Here is a 22,073-nt window from a genome sequence, read left to right on the forward strand (position 1 = left end):
CCTGGTTAAGCTGCCAGCCTCCTTCGACGGCGCGGGATAACTCCTAATTGAGGAGTGCGCAACGTCAGGCCTTCCCACGGTTTTTCGTGCTTTCACATGACCACTGCTTGTATGTTGTGCAAAATCCAAAACGTAGAGCGGAGCTGTATGGTGCAGAGTAGGTTTGCCTTCGGTGCCTTTTCTTCGGCCACCTGAGTCCCAGTAACCATTGTTTTCTTCCACGCTACACCCCTAGATAAAGGTTTTCTTTTTGACTGCATGTTGGGATCGCTTGGAGACGTTTTGGTTTTTGGTACCACTCGCTGAGATTGGTTTACTTGGTATGGGGGTGTGACCCGAGCATTGGAATTTTTTAGAGCTCCCCAGGTGATTCTCGTGTGCAGGAGTTTGAAACCACCAGTCTCCATCTGTGCTTCGCACACTTGATTGGCATAGGAATCCTCTGGGGAGCTTGTTAAAATGCAGATTCAAATTAGGTCGGTCTGGGCTGGGACATGAGGTTCTGTCCTTTCTAATAAGCTGCCAGGTAGTCTGCGCACAGCTTGGTTGAAAGGCTGCAGGACTCGAGGTTCTCTGAATTGGATGACTAAGAGCTCTTAACCGGTCCCCCGTCCCCCCCTTCCACCTTCCATTCTTCACACCGCATCCATGGTGATTACTCTAAACAATCTAACGCAGCGGGCAAGATACCTGAGTGGCTCAGTCCGGTAAACATTGGACTTGGCTCAGATCATGATTTCATGGTTTGTGGGTTAGAGCTCGTATAGGGCCCTACGCTGGCAGTATGGAGCCTGCTTCGGATTCTCTTTCCCTCTCTCTCTGTCCCTCTCCCACATGTGCTTTCTCTCTCTCAAAAATGAAATAAACAATCTAATGCAGAAATCTTAGAAGAGTCAATTGGGAAAACAGGAAGAAAGTCGTTTGACATCGACCAAGGATTTTTAAAAGAAATTTGTCTTAAATTATAAAAATATTTCAAAGCATCACGTAAAACTTTGAACTACTGTAAACATAGAACATTAAAGAAATTAATGTATTTGATTCCGTTCTGAAACACTGTCTAGCCATCTAATCAGGTGTTTATGAAGCCTTTAGTATCATGGGGAAAGCAAAAAAGCAACAACAGAAACCTATAAAAGTTTCAACTAGGTAAAAATATATAGGAAGATAAATATAAAATCTCTGGGGAGTGATTTCCTTTTTGATTTATCGTTTTTCACATATTTAACCATTTTCTATAATGAGCATCTTATTACCTTGATAAGGAATAAAAGGTCCTATCCAGCCCTGTAACATGGAAGCTCCTTTGCCACATGGTGGTTCCTGTCTGCTTCTCAAGCCTCACTGCTCATCACTCCTGCCTATATTAGTTTGTGACCTCCTCAAATATTCCTTGTCGCCAGGACTTCGATTCTGCTCTTGATGCTAGAAAATGCCTCCCTTCCTCCATCTTTGCTAGATTTATTCCTAGAGACCCTTTAAGTCTTAGATACAGCCACATTGCCTGCCTTCCTTCCCTCCCCAAGTGTATTCACTGCCTGTCCTGTGTTTTTACAACACCCCAGGAGCATCCATCCTGACTCAGTTTCTTTCTTGGTTTTCTTGACCTCTCTTCACTCCCATTTTTGGCTCCCGTTAACTAACCTAAACTGCTAGGGTTGCTCAGGGCTTGGCCCCAAGACCTCTCTTAGGTTCTCTCCCTAAGTGACTACCTCGGTTCCCATGAATTTATATACCATCTTTATACTTAAGATTCTCAACTGTTTGTCTCCAGCCTTGACCTCTTCCCTGAACTCCAGATTTGAATATCCACAGTGCCTAGCTGACATATCCTCTGAGGTTTTGCACAAACATCTCAAATTGAACACGTTCATAAAAAGGCCCTTGATTTTTGCTTCCAGACCTGATCCTTTCCACTGCAGGCCCCCCAAACTTTCTCAATACACTGGCACTATGATTGACTCAGGGGTCCAAGAAGGAAATCTAGGTGTCATCTTGATTTACCCTCTCCTCATTCCATAATTTCATTAGCACATCCTGTCAATGCGATGTCCAAAATACACATTGATTCCGCCCCTTTTCTCCATCGCTGCTATGACTTTAGTACAGGCTGTCATTCCTACCTGCAGTCCTGCAAAAGACTGACTACCTGGTTTAACTTCTATTGCTTCCCCTCTAATCCTTTTTCCATACAGCCGGCAGAGTGACCTTAAAGTCATGAAGCAGAACATGTCCTCCTGCTCTAAATACTGCCCAGTGTACCAGAATAAAATCCAAACCTTAAATAGCTTACCAAGCCTTAAGTGACTGGAACGCTGCCACCCTAACCTTACTTTGTGCCACTCTCACTGTTCTCTAGGACTTTTTCCACGCATGAAGAAATCTTTTATGGTGCATCTCCTATGTGCCAGGCACCGTCTGAGGTACCAAAAATAGGTAAGAAAGAAAGACTCTGTCTTCATAGAATTTATATCCTAGTGGGAGAAGCAGATAATAAGTATCTTAAGGCAACTCTAAATTACTTTCTAGAGGACAGGCTCTTGTCTCTCTTCACATGGCTACCTTCTTATCGCTTGGGTCTTAACTTCTTCCACTTCTTCAGAGGCCTCTCCTGGTTGCCCTATCTAAAGCAGTTAACTCTTGCCTTCCATTCTCTCCTATGCACTAAATGCACTTCCCACATTTTGTAGTTACCTTGTCCGGTTTTGGATCTTGATCAATCTCAGATCCAAATTTATAGAATGCATTAGACTTTTTTGTAAATCATGTTTCCTTTATTTTTTCGTCTTCAACCCCACTAACTGCAGGGGACAGATTAGACCTTTTCTATTCAAGAGGTACCACCGTGTCTACTATTTTAGGAACAGCTCTTCAGGGGCCTAGTAAGTTCCAAACTTCTCATAATAACAGCACAATGTCACCTGCCTTCTTTACTCTCCTCTCACAAGTATATAGTGAAGTTTCTCAGAGGATACACAACTCAGATACTGCAATAGACTCAATGAAGAAACAGAGGATCTCCTCAAGGCGACATCAAAGAGATTTGAAAAAACATAGGGCACCTGGGTGGCACCTGGGTCAGTTAAGCGTTTGACTCTTGATTTTGGCTCAGGTCATGATCTCATGGTTGTGAGATGGAGCCCCATGTTGGGCTCCACATAAGATTCTCTCCCCCTCTTCCTCTGCCCCTCCCACACGCAAGCAAGAAAACCTCCACACTTGGCCCTTCATCTTTTGTAAAAGTTATCTTTCATAAAAATGTTACTTACGTTAACATGTAATTTTTGTTTAAAAATGATTATTTTAAAATCTCTAGGTTTTAACTTCCATATGGTAAATATAACTAAAACTACACATACGTAAATCCAATGTAAATAGAAGCTTTACGTTCTCAATAATTTTTAAGAGTGTAGAAGAGTTGAGACTAAAAAGTTTGAGGATCTTGGTAAATTCTGGCTATAAATGGTGAGGGAAATCAAAAGCCAGAGGCCTACATCCATGTTCTCAAGGAAAACAGACAGAATTATGCCAACCCCCCTGACTTTTTTCATGAAGACCACTGCAAACATAGTATCTGGAGACCCATGGGCTGTCTTCTGTTTCATTTGAATGTTCTTCAAGAGGCAGAAAATAGAAGGGACAGTGGAAAATGTGAATTTAAATGAAATAATGCACATAAAGTGTTTAGAATAAGAAGCAGTCAAGAAAAATTAAGTTTACCAAAAAAGCATTATGAATAGGAGTTCAAAATTCACATTCACTGTGAGACCTTGGATAAATTATTTTAACTTCTCTGAATCTTTTCCCACATGTAGAACACAGAAATAACAGAGGCAATATTGCTCTGTGCATTTTGCCACTACTCAGGGAGTTATGGTGACGTCACAATTAAAAAACGAGATAATGGGGGCGCCTGGGTGGCTCAGTCGGTTAAGTGGCCAACTTCAGCTCAGGTCATGATCCCGCGGTCCGTGAGTTCGAGCCCCGGGTCGGGCTCTGTGCTGACAGCTCCGAGCCTGGAGCCTGTTTCACATTCTGTGTCTCCCTCTCTCTGACCCTCCCCCGTTCATGCTCTGTCTCTGTCTCAAAAATAAACGTTAAAAAAATTAAAAAATGAGACAATGAATTAAAGCAGACAATGGTATTGTGACATGGTTACTCACTGTTATTTTAGAAATCCTGACATTTTACCACACTTTGTTTTGTGCTGATCCTTTTTTATTTTAATCCTTAAAAATTCCGACATATAAAAGCTTTCAGTTTGTGATGAAGTATGTTGTGTCCTCTCAAGACTTTCACAGTATTATATATTGGCATTTATTTCTATTTGTATACTTGGCTCTGTCCTTTAGACAATATCAGACACGTAGATAGGCAAAATTATAATTTGACATAACCTCTTGCTTTACTGGTAAAAGTGCTCATGTTTTTAAATATATGTGATACTGGTAAGTGCGTGAAAAGATTATCAAGATGTTCATCAAAAATATCTTAATGGTTGTTACTCTGGGTTATAGAATATAGGATGTTTTAGATTTTCTTCTTTTGCAATTTGAATTTTATAATGGATGTGTATCATTTTAGAATTAGAAGAATGCTAAAGCTATTTTTACCTTGAAAAAGTGAAACACAAGAGAAGTTAATTGGCAGACCTTCCCTCACTCAGAAGAAAAAAATCCTGTCACATGAGGACGCAAGGAAATTTGGAGTACATTCATTAGCCAGATCACCATTGGTGACAATTTCAAATCTTATATGTTTCGGGAAGAAAATCATGCAAAGCTGACTAATAAAGCCAGAAGCAGAGGTATTCCTTTCCTTTTTTATGTTTCTAAACAAACCATAAAATATGTAAAAGATATACTTACTGGCCATTGTCCTATAGAATACAAAGATGACTTATTGTTTTCTTCCATGTAATTCACTTATTCAATAGACCTTTACTTAACACCTCTATGTTCAGGTAGTGACCTAGAGGCTGGGACATAATAGTGACTAAGATGGTCTTTGCTCTCACAATACTAATTTACTAATCTAGTAAAGAAAGCAAATAAGTAAATTATTCCATGGATATGGAAGAAAAGAAAACTCTTGAATAAATCTTTATGATATTTTATTCTACAGGTTTCATTAATCTACTTCAGGGGTTGACAAACATTTTCCGTAAAGAGCCAGACAGTAAGTATTTTAACGTTTGTGGGCCACACAGTCTCTGTTGCAACTATTCAATCTGCCATGATAGTGTGAAGACAGCCACCAACAATACATATACCATTAAGCCTGGCTATATTTTAATAAAATTTTATTTACAAAAATAGGAATGGCATAGAATTGACACACTGGCCAGTTTGCCAGTGCCCGATCTATTTGAAAGAGCTAACAGTAACTACAAAATAAAATCCTAAAGCACTTTCCAAAGCATAACTGAAAGCATAGACTTAGCAGTTCAACTAGTTCAGATGCTATTTTCCTATTTTCTGAAAATAATTTATATTTATTTATTTGATTTCAAAGTTTTTATAACTTTGGAAAAGATCCTAAAAAATAACTAAGTACTCATCCTTAATCAAAAGTGTATGCCTTTGAGCCTGCTTCTTTGTGGACTCAGAATCGTATCTGAATTCTTTTTCTGTCAATAATTTGATACAGAATAAATGAAAAACCTTGAGTTTGGTGTCTGTATCTTTAGAAATAGAATATTACCACCACGTAAGTCCATAGAAATAAACTATAATGAAAAAGCACCTCCACAGTTTGAACAAGATAAAAACAGCACAATTTTTAAATTTGACCACTGAGTAAAGATATTTCCTCTTCTCAAATCTTCTGGGAGCCAAGGAAAGAAATGAATGGAAAATTCTCTCTTGATAATAGAGTCTGATGTGCACTGCTCACCTTCTAGTTCTTTTTCCAATATTCACAGGTTAGTTGTCTTGTTTTACTTAGTGAATGAATGACCTTCTCATTAGTAACCCAGTGAGTATCTCAATGCACTAGTGAATGTTCTCTATTGAACAGAATGTGGCTAGGCGTCTCTTCAAAAACAAACAAACCAACCTTTTAATTTCAAAAGAAAAACATATTTGTTAGAGAGAAAAATCAAATTAAACAAAACTGTAAAAAGTAAAAGTGCCACCCTGTAGTATTTCTGTCCACAGAAAGGCCACTGTTAGAGGAGTTTGATGGGTAGCCTTCTAGACTTTGTATTCTATGCTTGTCACACACATATCTATACACAATTGTTGAGTTTATGAATTTACTTGTTTAAGCAAAAATGGTATCTTACTTTGCACATGGTTCTCCAACTTTTTTCATCCACTATCAAAGACTTTTAAATTGTTCTTCATGATCTAGTAAGAATAAAAGACTTCTTCAAACTTGAAGTTATAGAATCAAAAGTTTTTAAAAAACACAATGTTAAATTTCCAGTAAAATTTCCTGCAATCCACTCAAGTTAATTCTAAATAGCTTCATGATAGAAAAAGTTCCTTGTATTTCTCACTACTAAAGGTCCTTATATTTCCCATGGTAAGCGGAAAACAAAAAAAGGTTGCAACACTTACCAATATATTGTATTTTAATAGAAACATATATAGTTCATTCAAAAAAGTATTTTAATATAAACATCGCTTATAGACAAAACCAAATAATAACGATATTCTAGTTCTAAAAATTCCTGGTTTCTCTAAAACACTAAGATGCCACTTCAATAGTGATTGCTTCGCATTTTCCGGTCTCTTGATCTGTGCATGTCACATGTAAAGATCCATCCCTAAAACAAACAAACAAACAAACAAACAAACAAACAAACAAACAATAACATTTCATGAGCTCATTTCATAAAAGCAGAAAGCTCTTAAGAAATTATTTGAGGACTTTGAGTAAAAAGAGATAATTTTAATTTTCGAAAGAAGAGTATTGAGATCAAGAAGAAACAATTTCAGAGTCTAAACTTAGTGTCATATGCTATAATTACGTAGTTGTTCTTAAAAATTTCTTCCTACACCACTGAGACAGCAGTTGTATTCTTTGAAAACCACAGTGATAACTATCTTAAGTTTAAGACTTTATGCAAACTGAGAAGACGCATCATGCCATTTTCAAGCACAGGCCAAGGCAAACCTACCCTAATGAATTTGACATGCTTGCTAAATAAGTATGCTCATGGAATGAACTGTCTGTTCCTAATGTTAATTTGGAAACAATTTACTTGCAAGACATATTGTTATGGATGGTCAGTTGTTAGTGAAACGGTAATAGCTGGATTTAATGAGTAATTTATTTCCTAGAGATTTTCTGTAGCAATACTGAAATAAACTTATCCTCTCATAGGACAAATAATATGAATCATGTAAACCTTAGAAAATTATATTTAAAATTGATAAAAATTATATCTCAAACTTGCATGGACCAGTTTTTAGGTCCACCACACCAAAACAGAATTCATAAAAAATTCAGAATGCAAATGATTTGAGATACACTTCTTTTTGTAAAATACAGTCATTGTGCAGGGCAAAAAATATAATTCACTGATAAAATCTTTGTAAGCTTCTAATACATGATGTTCCTGGAATAACAACGGGTGGAGAATCAATAAATGAACAAAAAAGGTCAAGCCCCAAAGTAAATTTTCTTAATATCAGAAGTAGTTTAATTTTGTACCTTTTCATAGTAAGAACAGCCAAAATATCACGTAATCCATTTTCTTTTTTATCTAGATCCTGGAGTACAACCTGTTTATGTAAAAATAATACAAAGATGATTTAGTACTTTGATATATTAATAAATTGATGCATCAATTATTCCAACAGACCAAATTTTACTCATTACTGGAACAAACCTTTTCAAATAGGGCAGTTCTCAATTTTTCTACCATTTACCAGAATCTGAAAATAGGATTAAGCTTTCCTAACTGGAAATGTCTCCTCTAGAAGGACAACATATATATCTGTTCCTCTTAAATGTCATGCCCTAGACTAAAATGATTGTTTCTATGAAATATTCTTTGTCTCAGAAAATAAAGACTGCTTTTCCTTTTTGATAATTAAGCCATTTCCAGTAACATGTAAGTTATATTTTGGTATATACTCCTTTTTTAAATATGTTTATTTATTTATTTTGAGAGAGAGCAGGGGAGGGGCAGAGAGAGGGGGAGAAAGAGAATCCCAAGCAGGTTCTGCACTGTCAGCACAGAGCCCGACACAAGGCTCGAACCCACGAACCGCATGATCATGACCTGAGCTAAAATTGAGAGTCAAACGCTTAACCAACTGAGCCACCCAGGTGCCGATATTTTGGTATACCCTTACTACATGTACTTTTAAAAATTCAAATATTTTAAATACACTTGGAAAACCAATTTAAAGAAACACATGGCAAATTCTTTTGTACAACTAAGATTACACTTGTACATTTGTACAAACGAGATATTAATGAATTTACTATAAAATGGCTTTGGTTTCCTAAAAAAAGGTATACCAATAAACCAAGTTTGGAAGTGACTTTTCAGATTTGCCAATATCAAGTTTTATGACCTTAGGCAAGCACCATGTACCTTGATTTACTCATTTGTAAAATGAGGAGGTTAGAACAGATGGGATCTCTAAAAGAACATCTTCCAAATTCAGTATTAGGTGACTAACTCTGCTCCTGGCATCTGTAAGTTAGGATACGGTGACAACAGCTGCAGCCTCGGAGGAGTGTACGAAGGGAAATAAATGCACAGGAGAAAGAAGCTGAGGGAATACTAAGACAGCCAAATGAGTTTAGAAATACAGTACACAGGGGCACCTGGGTGGCTCAGTCCGGCTGAGCGTCTGACTTCAGCTCAGGTCATGATCTCGCGGCTCATGAGTTCAAGCCCCGCGTCGGGCTCTGTGCTGACAGCTCAGAGCCTGGAGCCTGTTTCAGATTCTGTGTCTCCCTCTCCCTCTGCCCCTCCACCCCCCCGACATGTACTCTGTCTCTGCCTCTCAAAAATAAAGAAAACTAATAAAAAATTTTTTAAAAATACAGTACACAGGAAAGTGCTTGTAGAGTAATTCACATCAGAAACATCTGGATGAGCTTTTGAAAGCTTGACTAGTCGAAGGAGCCCCACTCCACTAGATTCTAAGATGTCTGAGGTGCAGCCCAGATATGTTATGTATGTGTGTGTGTGTTTTCATCATTCTTTCGTTGAAATCAGAGAATAGATATAATGCTGAAGACACTACACGTTCTCTTCAGTTACCCACATTTGTTTTTCACTATAGAAGTATTTCATGCTCAGGTCCTGTGCTGCTTGTTAAAGACTCAGTACAAAGTGGTAACAAGTAAAAAAAGAAAAAAGAAACCCTCTTGGTACCTTCAAATCTACCCACTGTTAGATTTCCTAAATATAGTTGAAATACTTATAGATATTTTCTCTATCTATGCTTGGATATTTATACACACACCGTCACAAACACCACCTCCCTCACACACACTCAAGCTCTCAAACTTTTTATTTAAACCCAAATGATATCTATCATACTGTAAATAAAGCTCTGCCGTCTTTGTATGTGTGTTTTAATGTAATTATATTTGGGGGGCATGTTTCTAAGCAGATAATGTGGCTCCATTTCATTCCTATTAAAGAATGCAGAGGACTCTATAGTATGAAATATGAATGTGGTATTTTGAAAAAGCAAAGGTGTCTGTATCAGAGGCAGAAGGGTAATAATGGCAAGAGCAAGCGCCCAGGAATAAAACCAACTGAGGATAAATTTTAGCTCAACCAGGAAAAGAACAAGGTATTTATTGCCATGAGCTTGTTTTTCAGTCATCTATAAAATGACCATAATAATGTCTTTCTCACAGCACTTTGAGATTAGGTTTGTAAATTGCCTAATCAGCACGTGGCACGTAGTAAACAAAAAAAGTCATTTTCCCTACTGCTTACATTTTACCAAGGAGGGCCAAGAGTACAAAGATAAACAGAAAAAAATACATATTGTATTTTATTTTCTTGTGACTTTTTGAAATTAAAATTGCTTATCTCTTCTCTAGGTAGTGGGGCTCCTGGGTGGCTCGGTAGGTTAGGCACCCAACTCTTGGTTTCAGCTCAGGTCACGATCTCACAGTTCCCAGTTCGTGAGTTTGAGCCCTGTGTGGGGCTCTGCACCGACAGTGCAGAGCCTGCTTGGGATTCTCTCTCTCTCTCTCTCTCTCTCTCTCTCTCTCTCTCACTCCCTCCCTCCCTCCCTCCCTCCCTACTCACGCTCCTTCTCTCTCAAAATAAATAAATAAATAAAATTTTTAAAAAAGTAAGTAGGGGCTCCTGGGTGGCTCAGTCATTTGAGCATTAGACTCTTCTTTTCGGCTCAGGTCATGATCTCCCAATTTCGTGAGTTCAAGCCCCACATTGGGCTCCACGCTGGTAGTGCAGAGTGTGCTTGAGATCCTATCTCTGCCCTTCCCCTACTGGTGCTGTCTCTGTCTCTCTCTCAAAATAAATAAACTTAAAAAAAACCTAAAATATTAAAAAGATTAAAAATAAATAAAAATTTTAAAAAGTAAGAATTCATTCATAAAAATGTGTTAGATACCCTATATACATTTTATGTTAATAGATATTAAGTTGAGTTAATGCAGAAGGAAAAGTTAAGCAGCTTCACATGACTAATTCATTGTCTAATTTTATGTATTCACCTGTGCGAACTTGTCTTCCTCTTTTGCAGAGTTCTTCCCCTCAGACTCATAGAGTTCAAGGCATACTGAAGATATACTTCCGGGGGCTTGTAATGTGTGTTGTCTTCGAGCCGGCAAAGGAGTCCCTGATGGGAACAGTACTGTGAAGCTTTTGGCTCCTGATTCATCGACTCCCTAATAAGCAGAAAAATAATATCCGTATCCTTTGATATTTACCATTACAATTATAAAGCCATTCCTATTATAAATGTAATACTTATTCCTGACTGACAACTTAGGCAAAGAACACAGAAATGATCCTGAATCCCAACCTACTTCACTTAACAATAAATTGAAACATGTATCCCTCTATCTGTATGTGAAGCTTCTGATTAAAATTACAATTAAGAAATTAACATGCTAAGTAAATGCTAACTTAAAGAACATAAGAAACTCATTAAATGTAAAATTATAAATCTAAATTTAAAATTTTTACCAGTATACAAGGTTTTACTGTAAAAACATGGTATATATAAATAACTATGGCAATAAGTTTATACTACTTTTATGGAAAAGTAAAGAAAAGCTAAACATACCTTAACTAAAATATCTTTGGCTGAACACTCTATCTTAAGAGACTCTTCGACTAAAAGGTTTTCTTTGCCAGTAAGAATCCCTGCTTCTATAGCTGCACCTATAGGGATGACTTCATCAGGAGGGACAGAATTCAGAAGCTCAACATTTGGGAAAAGATCTTTAATCAGCTGCTGTAGTCTTGGGATGCGAGAAGACCCTCCACAAAGAACAACCTAGAAAATTAAAAATAATTTTTAGGTTTTTACTTTTAGAACAATGGTTGTTTCTCAGAATTAAGTGTTATAGGTTCAGCCATCTTTACCACATATAATGGTAAATACAAGCCCTATTTTATCATACATTATATTGTGCTTAAAATATATATAAATATATATTTAATACATTGTTGGTATTTAACAAATTCTTTACTCATAAACCACAAAATTTAAAAAGAAGCAATCTCACCACACATTAGAAGTACAGTACAGCCACATACACGTGGCTCGTGATTAATTTTGGGCATATGAGGTTTAACCATAAATCTCATTTAAACAGGAAATATATTAATACTTTGTATTATTCCAATACTTCTAAAAGAAATGTTTGTGGGGTGCCTGGGTGGTTCAGTCAGTTAAGCGTCCAACTTTGGCCCAGGTCACGATCTCACAGTCTGTGAGTTCGAGCCCCGCATCGGGCTCTGTGCTGACAGCTTAGAGCCTGGAGCCTACTTCGGATTCTGTGTCTCTCTCTCTCTCTCTCTCTGCCCCTCCCCTGCTCATGCTCTGTCTTTCCCTGTCTCAAAAATAAATAAAAACATTAAAAAATTTAAAAAAAATGTTTGCATAAATCTTATAGCATTTTTGTGACAATCTGTCTTCACCATGGAAGAATACTAAATTTTCTTGAGGAAAAAGATGTTTTATACAAATACATTTTAAGCTCTTGGTGCCATCTGATTAAATATGTTGTCTCTAAAGAACTTTATATAAAATTGTTCCTTTATGAGCTTGTCCACACATCTAGCACCCCAACTTTTATGGCTGTCATGTGAGGGGATGGGGCTCCAAATCACCCAGCTCTGCCAGTCAGAGGGGCTGGCATTCATGAGTCCCACAGGACTATCCAAAACAAAGAAGCAGTTTTTAAATCAGTGAAGCAGCACCCTGTGCCCAGTGGCTAGATACCTGGGCTCAGCACAGACAGAGCCAGGCAAAAATACCCATTTTCCAATTTCTCCCTGGAAGAGGTTTAACTGCATACTTCCCAGGTGCCACCTGAGAGTTTGGCTTCCAATCAGCCGGTATGGAGGTCCTGACTACGATCCTCCTCTTTGGGACCCTTACAGTGGTTGGCACAATGTCAACCACTGAGAGCCGCTAAGAACAGGGATGGCAGCTTAGGCATAAAGGTTTGAGAGCAACCAGGAACTTAGGCTGGGCTGATGGGCAAAGTTCATTTCCTATGTAAGTCCAGTGTACCTAGGTTGGAAGAGATGACAGTTTTATGTAATGCACAGAAACCAACATAGAGAGTCAATATATGTATTCCAAACAAAATAACAAAAGAATTCTATTCAGAAACCTATCTTAATAAAACAAAAGTAAGTGATTTTCCCAACAGAGTTAAAAATAAGAGTAATAAAGATGATCACTAAGGTCAGAAGAGTGATGCATAAATAAAATGAGAATTTTAACAAAAAGACAGAAAATGTTAACAAAATACCAAACAGAAATCACAGAGCTGAAGAATACAATAAGTGAACTGAAAAATTCCATACAGGGGTTCAACAGCAGACTATACCAAATGAAAGAAAGGATCTGTGAACTCAGAGACAGGATAGAGGAATTCATCTAAACAGAGGAGCAAAAAGAAAAAAAAAATGAAAAAGAATTAAGATAGCTTAAGGGACTTACAGGATCAATAGTTAGCACACTAACACACATATTATAGGGGCCCCAGAAGAAAAAAACAAAGAAAAAGGAGCAGAAAGCTTATTAAAAAGGGTGAAAACTTACCTAACCTGGGGAAAGAAAGATCCAGATCCAATAGGCACAAAAATTACCAAATAAGATGAATAAAGAGATCCACAATGAGACACATTATAATGAAAGTGTCAAAAGTTAAAGACAAAGAGAGAATCTTAAAAGCCCCAAGAGAAAAGCAACTTGTTACAAGGGAACTCCCGTAAGATGATAAGCAGATATTTCAACAGAAATCTTGGAGACCAGGAGGGATATATTCAAAGTGCTGAAAGAGAAAAACCTGTCAGCCAAGAATAATCTACCCAGCAAAGCTGTCCTTCAAAGAATGTTGATTAATAACATGAAAGCATATGAAACCATAAAACCACTGGTAATAGTAAATATATACAGTTGACCTTGAACAATTAGAGAGTCAGGGACACCGATCCAATGCATAATTGAAAATCCATGTACAACATCCGACTAACCCAAAACTTAACTATTAATTGCCTACTGTTGGCCAGAAGCCTTACCATTAACACAGTCAGTAAACACGTTTTGTATATGTATTACATACTATATTCTTACAATAAAGTAAGCCTGAGAAAAGAAAATGTTATTAAGAAAATCATGAAGAGGGGCGCCTGGGTGGCTCAGTCGGTTGAGCGTCCGACTTCGGCTCAGGTCATGATCTCGCGGTGTGTGAGTTCAAGCCCTGCATTGGGCTCTGGGCTGACAGCTCGGAGCCTGGAGCCTACTTTGGATTCTGAGTCTCCCTCTCTCTCTGCCCCTCCCCTGCTCATGCTCTGTCTCTCTCTGTCTCAAAAACAAATAGAAACATTAAAAAAAATTTAAAAAAAATCATGAAGAAGAGAAAATACACTTACAGTACCGCACTGTGTTTATTGAAAAAAAATCCACCTATGAGTGGATCTGTGCAATTCAAACCTGTGTTGTTCAAGGAAGGGCCAACTGTGGTTAAATTCAGAATACTCTAATATTGTAATGGTAAAGGATAAGTCAGTTGTAACTCTAGTATGAAGGTTAAAAAACAAAGACAAAAATAACGGTAACTACAATAATTTGATAACGGACAAGTAATATAAAAAGATGTAAACGGTGATGTCGAAAACATAAAATGTGAAGGAGTGCAAGAATGTAGAGATTTCACATGTGTTGAAGTTATTATCAGCTTCAAATAGGCTATTATAACTACAAGATGTTTTATGTAAGTCTCATGGTAATCACAAAGCAAAACTTATAATAGATACAACAAAAGATAAAGTTATCAAAGCATACCAATAAAACCAAAGTCATCAAATCACAAAGAAAGAACAAAAGGAAGAAAGGAACAAATGAGCTACAAAATAGAAAACAATTAACAAATGGCAATAGTAAGTTTATAGTTATCAAAAATTAAATTATTTTCTGTACACTAACAACAAATTATTGGAAAGAGAAATTAAGAAGACAATCCCATTCACAAAAGCAATAAAAAGAATAAAGTATTTAGAAATAAATTTAACCAAGGAAGTGAATGATCTGTACACTGAAAACTATAAGGATATTGATGAAAGAAACTGAAGAAGACACAAATAAGTTGAAAGATATTCCATGTTTATGGACTGGAAGAATTAATATTATTAAAATATTTGTATTTGTCCATTTGTATTTGTAGTATTTGTCCATACTACACAAAGTTATCTACAGATTCGATGCAATCTCTATCAAAATTTCAATAGCATTTTTCACAGAAATAGAAAAAACAATCCTAGAATTCACATGGAACCACAAAAGACCCGAAACAGCCAAAGCAATCTTGAGAAAGAACAAAGCTGGAGCATCACACTTCCTCATTTCAAAATATATTACAAAGCCACAGTAATCAGAACAGAATGGTATTGGCATAGAAGCAGACACACAGATCAACAGAAAAGAACAGTGAGCCCAGTAAAAAACCTACGCATATATGGTCAATTAATTTTCAACAAAGGAACCAAGAATATACAACAGAGAAAGGACAGTCTCCTTAATAAATGGAATGTGGAAAAGTGGACATCTACATGCAAGAAAATAAAACTGGACCACTATGTTACACCACACACAAAAATTAACTCAAATTGAAGACTGGAATTATGACCTGAAACTATAAAACTCTCAGAAGAAAATATAGGGAGGAAGGTCCTTGAAACTGGTCTTTGCAATGAGATTTTTGGATTTGACAGCTAAAGCCAAGGCAATAAAACCAAAAATAAACAGGTAGGACTATACCAAACTGAAAAGCTCCTGAATAACAAAAGAAACCATCAACAAAAATGAAAAGGTAACCCATAAAAAGGGAAGAAATATTTCCAAACCACTTATCTGGAAAAGGGTTAATATGCAAAATATACCAGGAAGTCATAAAGTCAACAACAAAAAAGCAACTTGATCAAAAAAATAAATGGGCAAAGGACCCAAAGAGACATTTTTCTGAAGAAGATATACAGGTAGCTAAGAGACACATGAAAAGATGCTCAACATCACGAATCATCAGGCAAATGAAAATCAAAACCACAATGAGGTATCACCTCACACTTGTTATGGTGACTCTCATCAAAAACACAAAAGATAACAAGTACTGACAAAAATATAGACAAAAGGGAACCCCTGTACACTGCTGGGAATGTAAACTGATAGAACCACTATGGAAAACAGTTTGCAAATTCCTCAAGAAATAAAAAAATAGAATTACCATATGATGCAGGTATCTTACTTACGAGTATATGTTCAAAGGAAATGAAATCACTACCTCAAAGAGATATTTGTACTCTCACGTTGATTACAGCATTATTCACAATAGCCAAGGTATAGAAATATCCTAAGTGTCTGTTGATGGATGAATGGGTAAAGATGTGGTATATATATAAACACAATGCAATATCATTCAGCTAAAAAAAAAAAAAAAAAAAAAAGGAAATCCTGTCATTTGCAACAACATGAGTGAACATGGAAGGCAGTATGTGAGGTGAAATAAGCCAGACAGAGAAAGACAAATACTGCATGGTGTCAACTCATACGTGGAATCTGAAAAAAAAAAGTCAAACTCATAAAGAAGGCAGAAAAGTGGTTGGGGGAAATAGGGAGAGGTTAGTAGAAGGGTACAAAATTTCAGTTGTAAGTGGATAAGGTTTGAGGATCTAATGTGTAACATGGTGACTATAGTTGATAATAATCATACTACATAACTGAGATTTGCTAAGAAAGCAAACTTAAGTGTTTTCACCCCTGACTCAAAAAGGTAAAAATATGGTGTGAGATATGTGTTAATTAACTCCACAGTGGGAATCCTTTCACAGTGTATACATCTAACAAATCTCACACTGTTTGCTAGGAGTATCTTACAATTGTTTTTGTCAATCACACCTCAGTAGAGCTGAATAAAATTACTCCTTTATAAATAACTTTAATTTCCTTATTAGTTCATACATTTAACACTTATAACTCCAGAAGCATTCAGAATATTGAATAAATAGGTAGCCCCAAGAAGGGAAATCATCAATAACCACTTCTGACTTTGAAGTCTTTTTAGACAAAAGGATCCACTGATGAAAACCAGGTCTCTTTAACACTAGGTGTGAATTGATGAATAATACCATATTGATCTCCAGGTGAGGGCATGAGGAACATCAGCTGAATAATACCAAGAAAAAAAGAAAAGCAGGGTTGCCTTGGCAAAGTTCCCTAAGACTTCCCTAAAAGTTTGGGAGATAAGTAAACATAAAAGTCTTCTCTAAAATGTTATGATCCCAGATAAACACTATGAGAATAAAAATGTAAAATATGCCCTTTCAAATTTCTCATAGTCAATTTCAAAAAGCCTTATTAATAAGCAATTAAGTGATGCTATGCAAAAAAAAAAAAAAATCAAACTAGAAAATGTTGGCTTTTGGAATTTTCATTTAAAAAAGTAAAAAATATTACCCTATGACCCAGCAATTGCACTACTAGGTATTTATCCAAAGGATACAGGAAGGCTGTTTCGAAGGGGCACATGTACTCCAATGTTTATAGCACCACTATCAACAATAGCCAGAGTATGGAAAGAGCCCAAATGTCCACTGACCAATGAATGAATAAAGAAGATGTGGTATGTATATACAATGGAGTATTACTCTGTGATCAAAAAGAATGGAATCTTGCCATTTGCAACAACATGGAGGGAACCAGAGTGTATTATGCTAAGGAAAATTAGTCAAAGAAAGACAAATATATGACTTCACTCTTATGTGGAATTTAAGATACAAAACAGATGAACATAAGGGAAGGGAAACAAAAACAATATAAAAACAGGGAGGGAGACAAACCCATAAGAGACTCTTAAATACAGAGAAAAAAATGAGGGTGCCTGGAGGGGTTTTGGGTGGGGGGGGATGGGTTAAATGGGAAAGGGGCATTAAGGAGGGTGTTATATATAAGCGATAGATCACTAAATTCTATTCCTGAAATCATTATTATACTATATGTTAACTAACTTGGATGTAAATTAATTTAAAAAATAATAAAAACAAAAAAGTAACAAATACTAACAATGTGTTACTATTAATGCTGATGGTAACCAGCAAGTTTTAATTTAAATAAATTCTTTAAATACCTAGTCTGTAGATTTCTTTTGTGACTTAAATTTTAGTACAAAATACATACATTCGGAACATAAATAACTTCTCTTACCAAAAGCTTTTCAAATATAACTTTCACAGTAATTTCATAAAACTGCTGTTAAGGAAAATCAAACTACCTTAACTACTTGGGTATTAAAAACATGAATTTAAACAGCAAAGAAGAAAATAAAAAATATTACAGATTATTCTGAAAATATGAAAACACCAAAATCTGTCAAAGCCTGTGGAATAAAACCAAAGCTATTAAGTAGTAAAACTGTAGTTAACTTTTTGATTAGGGAAAAGAATAAATGAAAAAAATAAATTAGCATTCAGTATAGGAATTTAGGAAAATAATACAAGTGTCCTAAAAGGACTAGAAGAAATAAGGAAAAAATCAGAAATAAACCAATGAGAGAAGAGAAAAACATGACCTGAACAAATCTAAAGAAGTTTTTCTGGGGGTAGTAGTAACAGAAGTTTGAGCAAAAAACAAACAAACAAACACACACACACACACAACAAATTATCTGTCAAATCTAGTAAAGGAAAAACAGAAAAACTCAAAAAGCAAAAAATAAAAAATAGAGAAACTGGCTGGTTTTAATTTCAAAAACTTATGTATACTCTTAAATTTTAGTATCAAGGGGCGCCTGGGTGGTTCAGTTGGTTAAGCGTCCCACTCTTGGTTTTGACTCAGGTCATGATCTCATGATTTGTGAATTCAAGCCCCACATCAGGCTCTGCACTGACAACTCCGAGCCTGCTTGGGATTCTGTCTGTCTCTCTCTCTTTCTGCTTCTCCCCTGCTCAATGTCTCTGTCAAAAATAAACATTAAAAAAATAAATTTTAGTATCAAAAGATACATAAAAATAAAAAATTATAAGATTATACAAAGTCAGGGACACCTGGGTGGCTCAGTTGGTTGGGCGATCAACTTCGGCTCAGGTCATGATCTTGCAGTTCGTGGGTTCGAGCCCCGTGTCGGGCTCTGTGCTGACAGCTCAGAGCCTGGAGCCTGCTTCCGATTCTGTGTCTCCCCTCTCTCTGCCCCTCCCCTGCTCACGCTCTGTGTCTCTCTGTCTCTCAATAATAAATAAACGTTAAAAAAAAAAATTAAAAAAAAAAAAGATTATACAAAGTCATATGTTAAAAACTTAAGAAATAAATCATCATGAAATAGGTCTATAAAACATGTAAATTAAAAATTGAAGCATCTGGGTGGCTCAATCAGTTACGTGCCCAGGTTAGGCTCAGGTCATGATCTCGCAGTTTGTGAGCTCAAGCCCCACATAGGGCTCAGTGCTGACAGGCTTGGAACCTGGAGCCTGTTTCAGATTCCCTGTCTCCCTCTCTCTGCCCCTCCCCCGCTCGTGATCTGTGTGTGTCTCTCTCTCAAAAATAAATAAAAATCAAACCCATTTTTCAATCTAGTAGAAAGATGAAAGAAAGACCATGAGGATTACAGGTTTCAAGAAAAATGGTGGGGAACGTATTTCCTTTTGAAGAATGGTGTAGTACAGTCAACCTGCTATTCTGTGTGGCCGTCAGGCAGCTTAACTGTGGTATATATAGAACTTAAAAGATATTCATATAGTTTATGTGTAGAAAGAATGGACTTTTTTCATACCATCTGTGAGAGAAATCTCAGCACTGGTGCATCAGGTATGATAGATCAAAGGTCTTTCTAACTGACATATTCTACATAAACACTACCAATACTTCTGTTCCCTATAAAAGATTCAATTTGCTGGCTCCTAGAGAAATGAATACTTTGGACTACTCACTTTGCAAGGGACCTGACACACTTTCTTGTGTTGAACTTAATTTACAGATATGAAAATGACAACGTAAAATCATATTCCCCACATTATGTGGTTAAAGATTGATTCAATGATTCATTCATTTATTCAGTAGGCTTCATGCCCAGCAGAGAGCCCAAGGTGGGGCTTGAACTCATGACCCTGAGATCAAGATCTGAGCTGAGATCAAGAGTCGGATACTTGGGGCGCCTGGATGGCTCAGTTGGTTAAGCGTCCAACTCTTGGTTTTGGCTCAGATCATGATTTCATGGTTCCTGAGTTTGAGCCCCACGCTGGGCTCTGCATTAACAGTGCAGGGCCTGCTTGGGATTCTCTTTCTCTCTCTCTCTCTCTTTAAAAAAAGAGTCAGATGCTTAACTGACTGAGCCATCCAGATGCCTCAAAGATTGATTTTAGAATTCTACATATATCTTTGGAGTAGTTATGCTAATTATATATTTAAAAAACACTGTACAAAGGTTCTGTCCTTGTTTAGAGAAACCTGTTTTATGAGTAGATATTTTTCATGATGAAAATGAAAAAAATTGAAATATTACTTCTAGTTAAAGGATCTAACGTTGAGTTCCATATCAAACATTAACTCAAAATGTAAGATCTGACACTGACATCGTGAACAGAAGAAAAGGGGTTTCAGGTTCCAAATCTGGAGAAATTTGTTGTGAAAGAAGAAGCATTAATTATTAAATATTTCTATTTGTCAATTTGCTATGTTTTTCAAACTGGAATTTAAAATGTAACCTTGTATTTTTATACTGAGTTCAGATTGATAATTTCTGGCAGCTGTCTTTTCCTATACCTGACAACGTGACTCACTTTCACTCCTGGCCCCTACAACTGTTTGAGCGGGTAACCTCTCCCACACAGTGCCTCAGGCTATGAATTAAAGGAAAGTAATATTAGCCTCTTTCCTGAAGAACACTGTGTAGGATTATATTACTTTGGCATAAAAGGGAGCTAAAGTGCTGGAAGTTTCGGCTTGGAAGGTATTATGTTGAATAAATGAATCAGATACATCGTGGTATTTTGTCATTCTAAGCAAGCACTTGAGCCAAAAGGATTAAACTTACAGATATTAAAGTGGCAACCTAAAGTCACATTCCAATACACCCATATTGAGCGTCTCTTGGGAGTATTATTTATTTTTATTTTATTTTTTCATTTTTGAGAGAGAGAGAGAGAGAGAGAGAGAGAGAGAGAGAGAAAGACAGCATGAACAGGGAGCAGCAGAGGAAGAGGGAGAGACTCTTAAGCAGGCTCCCTATGCAGGGCTCAAACTCACAAACTGAGATTATGACCTGAGCTGAAATCAGGGGTCAGACGCTTAACTGACTGAGCCACCCTAGTGCCACTCTCAGGAGTTTTGTTTTTAAAAAAAATTTTTTTTTACATGTATTTATTTTTGAGAAACAGAATGAGACAGTGTGAGCGGGGGAGGGGCAGAGAGAGAAGGAGACACAGAATCTGAGCAGGCTCCAGGCTCTGAGCAAGCACAGAGCCTGATGTAGGGCTCGAACCCACAAACTGTGAGATCATGACCTGAGCCGAAGTCGGATGCTCAACCGACTTGAGCCACCCAAGCGCCTGCTAACTTCACATAAAGTGAAAATAATAAATACATTATCACAGGAAAGTAAGTAATATATTAAAAGAAGAATTCTTCATAATCAAATGAGGTCTGTCCCAGGAATACAATGACAGATCCACATTAGAAAATTATCAGTAATATATCATATAACTTTAAGACAAATGTAAAAGAAGCCATAAGATTGTTTTGCAGGTATCCAAAAATACATTTGTAAGGACTCACCACCTATTAAAACTCTTTTAAAAATAGGAAGAAAAATACTTACTATGAGAAAGAGAATCTATTTCAACCCAATTATCAATAATCACATTTTTTGTTAAAAAGACTAATAATAATATCCCTACTAAAAAGAACAAAAGAAGGACGTTCTGACCAAGGCAACCAAATTAAAAAAAAAAAAAAAAAGTGAGGGGGGGCACCTGGGTGGCTCAGCCGGTTGCTTGAGTGCTCTTTGATTTTGGCTCAGGTCATGATCCCAAGGTCATGGGATCAAGCCCCACATTGGGCTCTGTACTGAGTGTGGAACCTGCTTAAGATTCTCTTACTCTCTCTCTCTCTCTCTCTCTCTCTCTCTCTACATCTGCCCCTTCCCCACTTGCACACACTCTCATTCTCTCAAATTAGTAAAAAAGAGTGAGGGATACCTATTTGTGACAGAAAAGTATTACCACTCCCGTACAGCCCTTTCCCAGAGCTCTCAGCCTACCCCAGCTACCACCCATTTTCCTGCTGCCCTTATAGCAAAACTTCTCGAGAGTTCTCTGTACTTGACTGTCCGTGATCTTGCCTTCTATTCTATATTAAACTCACTCCAGTAACGTGTTTCTCTCCATAACT

General features: G+C 36.8%; 1 protein-coding gene and 1 long non-coding RNA gene across 2 annotated transcripts in view; one reads left to right on the forward strand and one right to left on the reverse strand.

Moving 5' to 3' along the window:
• The first annotated feature begins 178 nt into the window (after nucleotides 1-178).
• Nucleotides 179-11,022, forward strand: LOC121014783 (uncharacterized). Its single transcript, XR_005783416.1, has 2 exons — nucleotides 179-2,436; nucleotides 10,701-11,022. It is a non-coding gene; the product is annotated as an uncharacterized LOC121014783 (long non-coding RNA).
• Nucleotides 5,097-22,073, reverse strand: part of HSPA14 (heat shock protein family A (Hsp70) member 14) — a 42,888-nt gene continuing 25,911 nt past the window's right edge. The window contains exons 11-14 of the mRNA XM_040451355.1: nucleotides 11,247-11,459; nucleotides 10,672-10,845; nucleotides 7,663-7,733; nucleotides 5,097-6,772 (exon numbers count right to left, since the gene is read on the reverse strand). Of these exons, the coding sequence (XP_040307289.1) occupies nucleotides 6,694-6,772; nucleotides 7,663-7,733; nucleotides 10,672-10,845; nucleotides 11,247-11,459 (537 nt within the window). The 3' untranslated portion in view covers nucleotides 5,097-6,693. The remainder of the gene's footprint in view (nucleotides 6,773-7,662; nucleotides 7,734-10,671; nucleotides 10,846-11,246; nucleotides 11,460-22,073) is intronic.

The sequence above is a fragment of the Herpailurus yagouaroundi genome, unplaced genomic scaffold, assembly GCF_014898765.1.
Source record: "Herpailurus yagouaroundi ecotype Mexico unplaced genomic scaffold, PumYag 203, whole genome shotgun sequence".
NCBI lineage: Eukaryota > Metazoa > Chordata > Mammalia > Carnivora > Felidae > Herpailurus > Herpailurus yagouaroundi.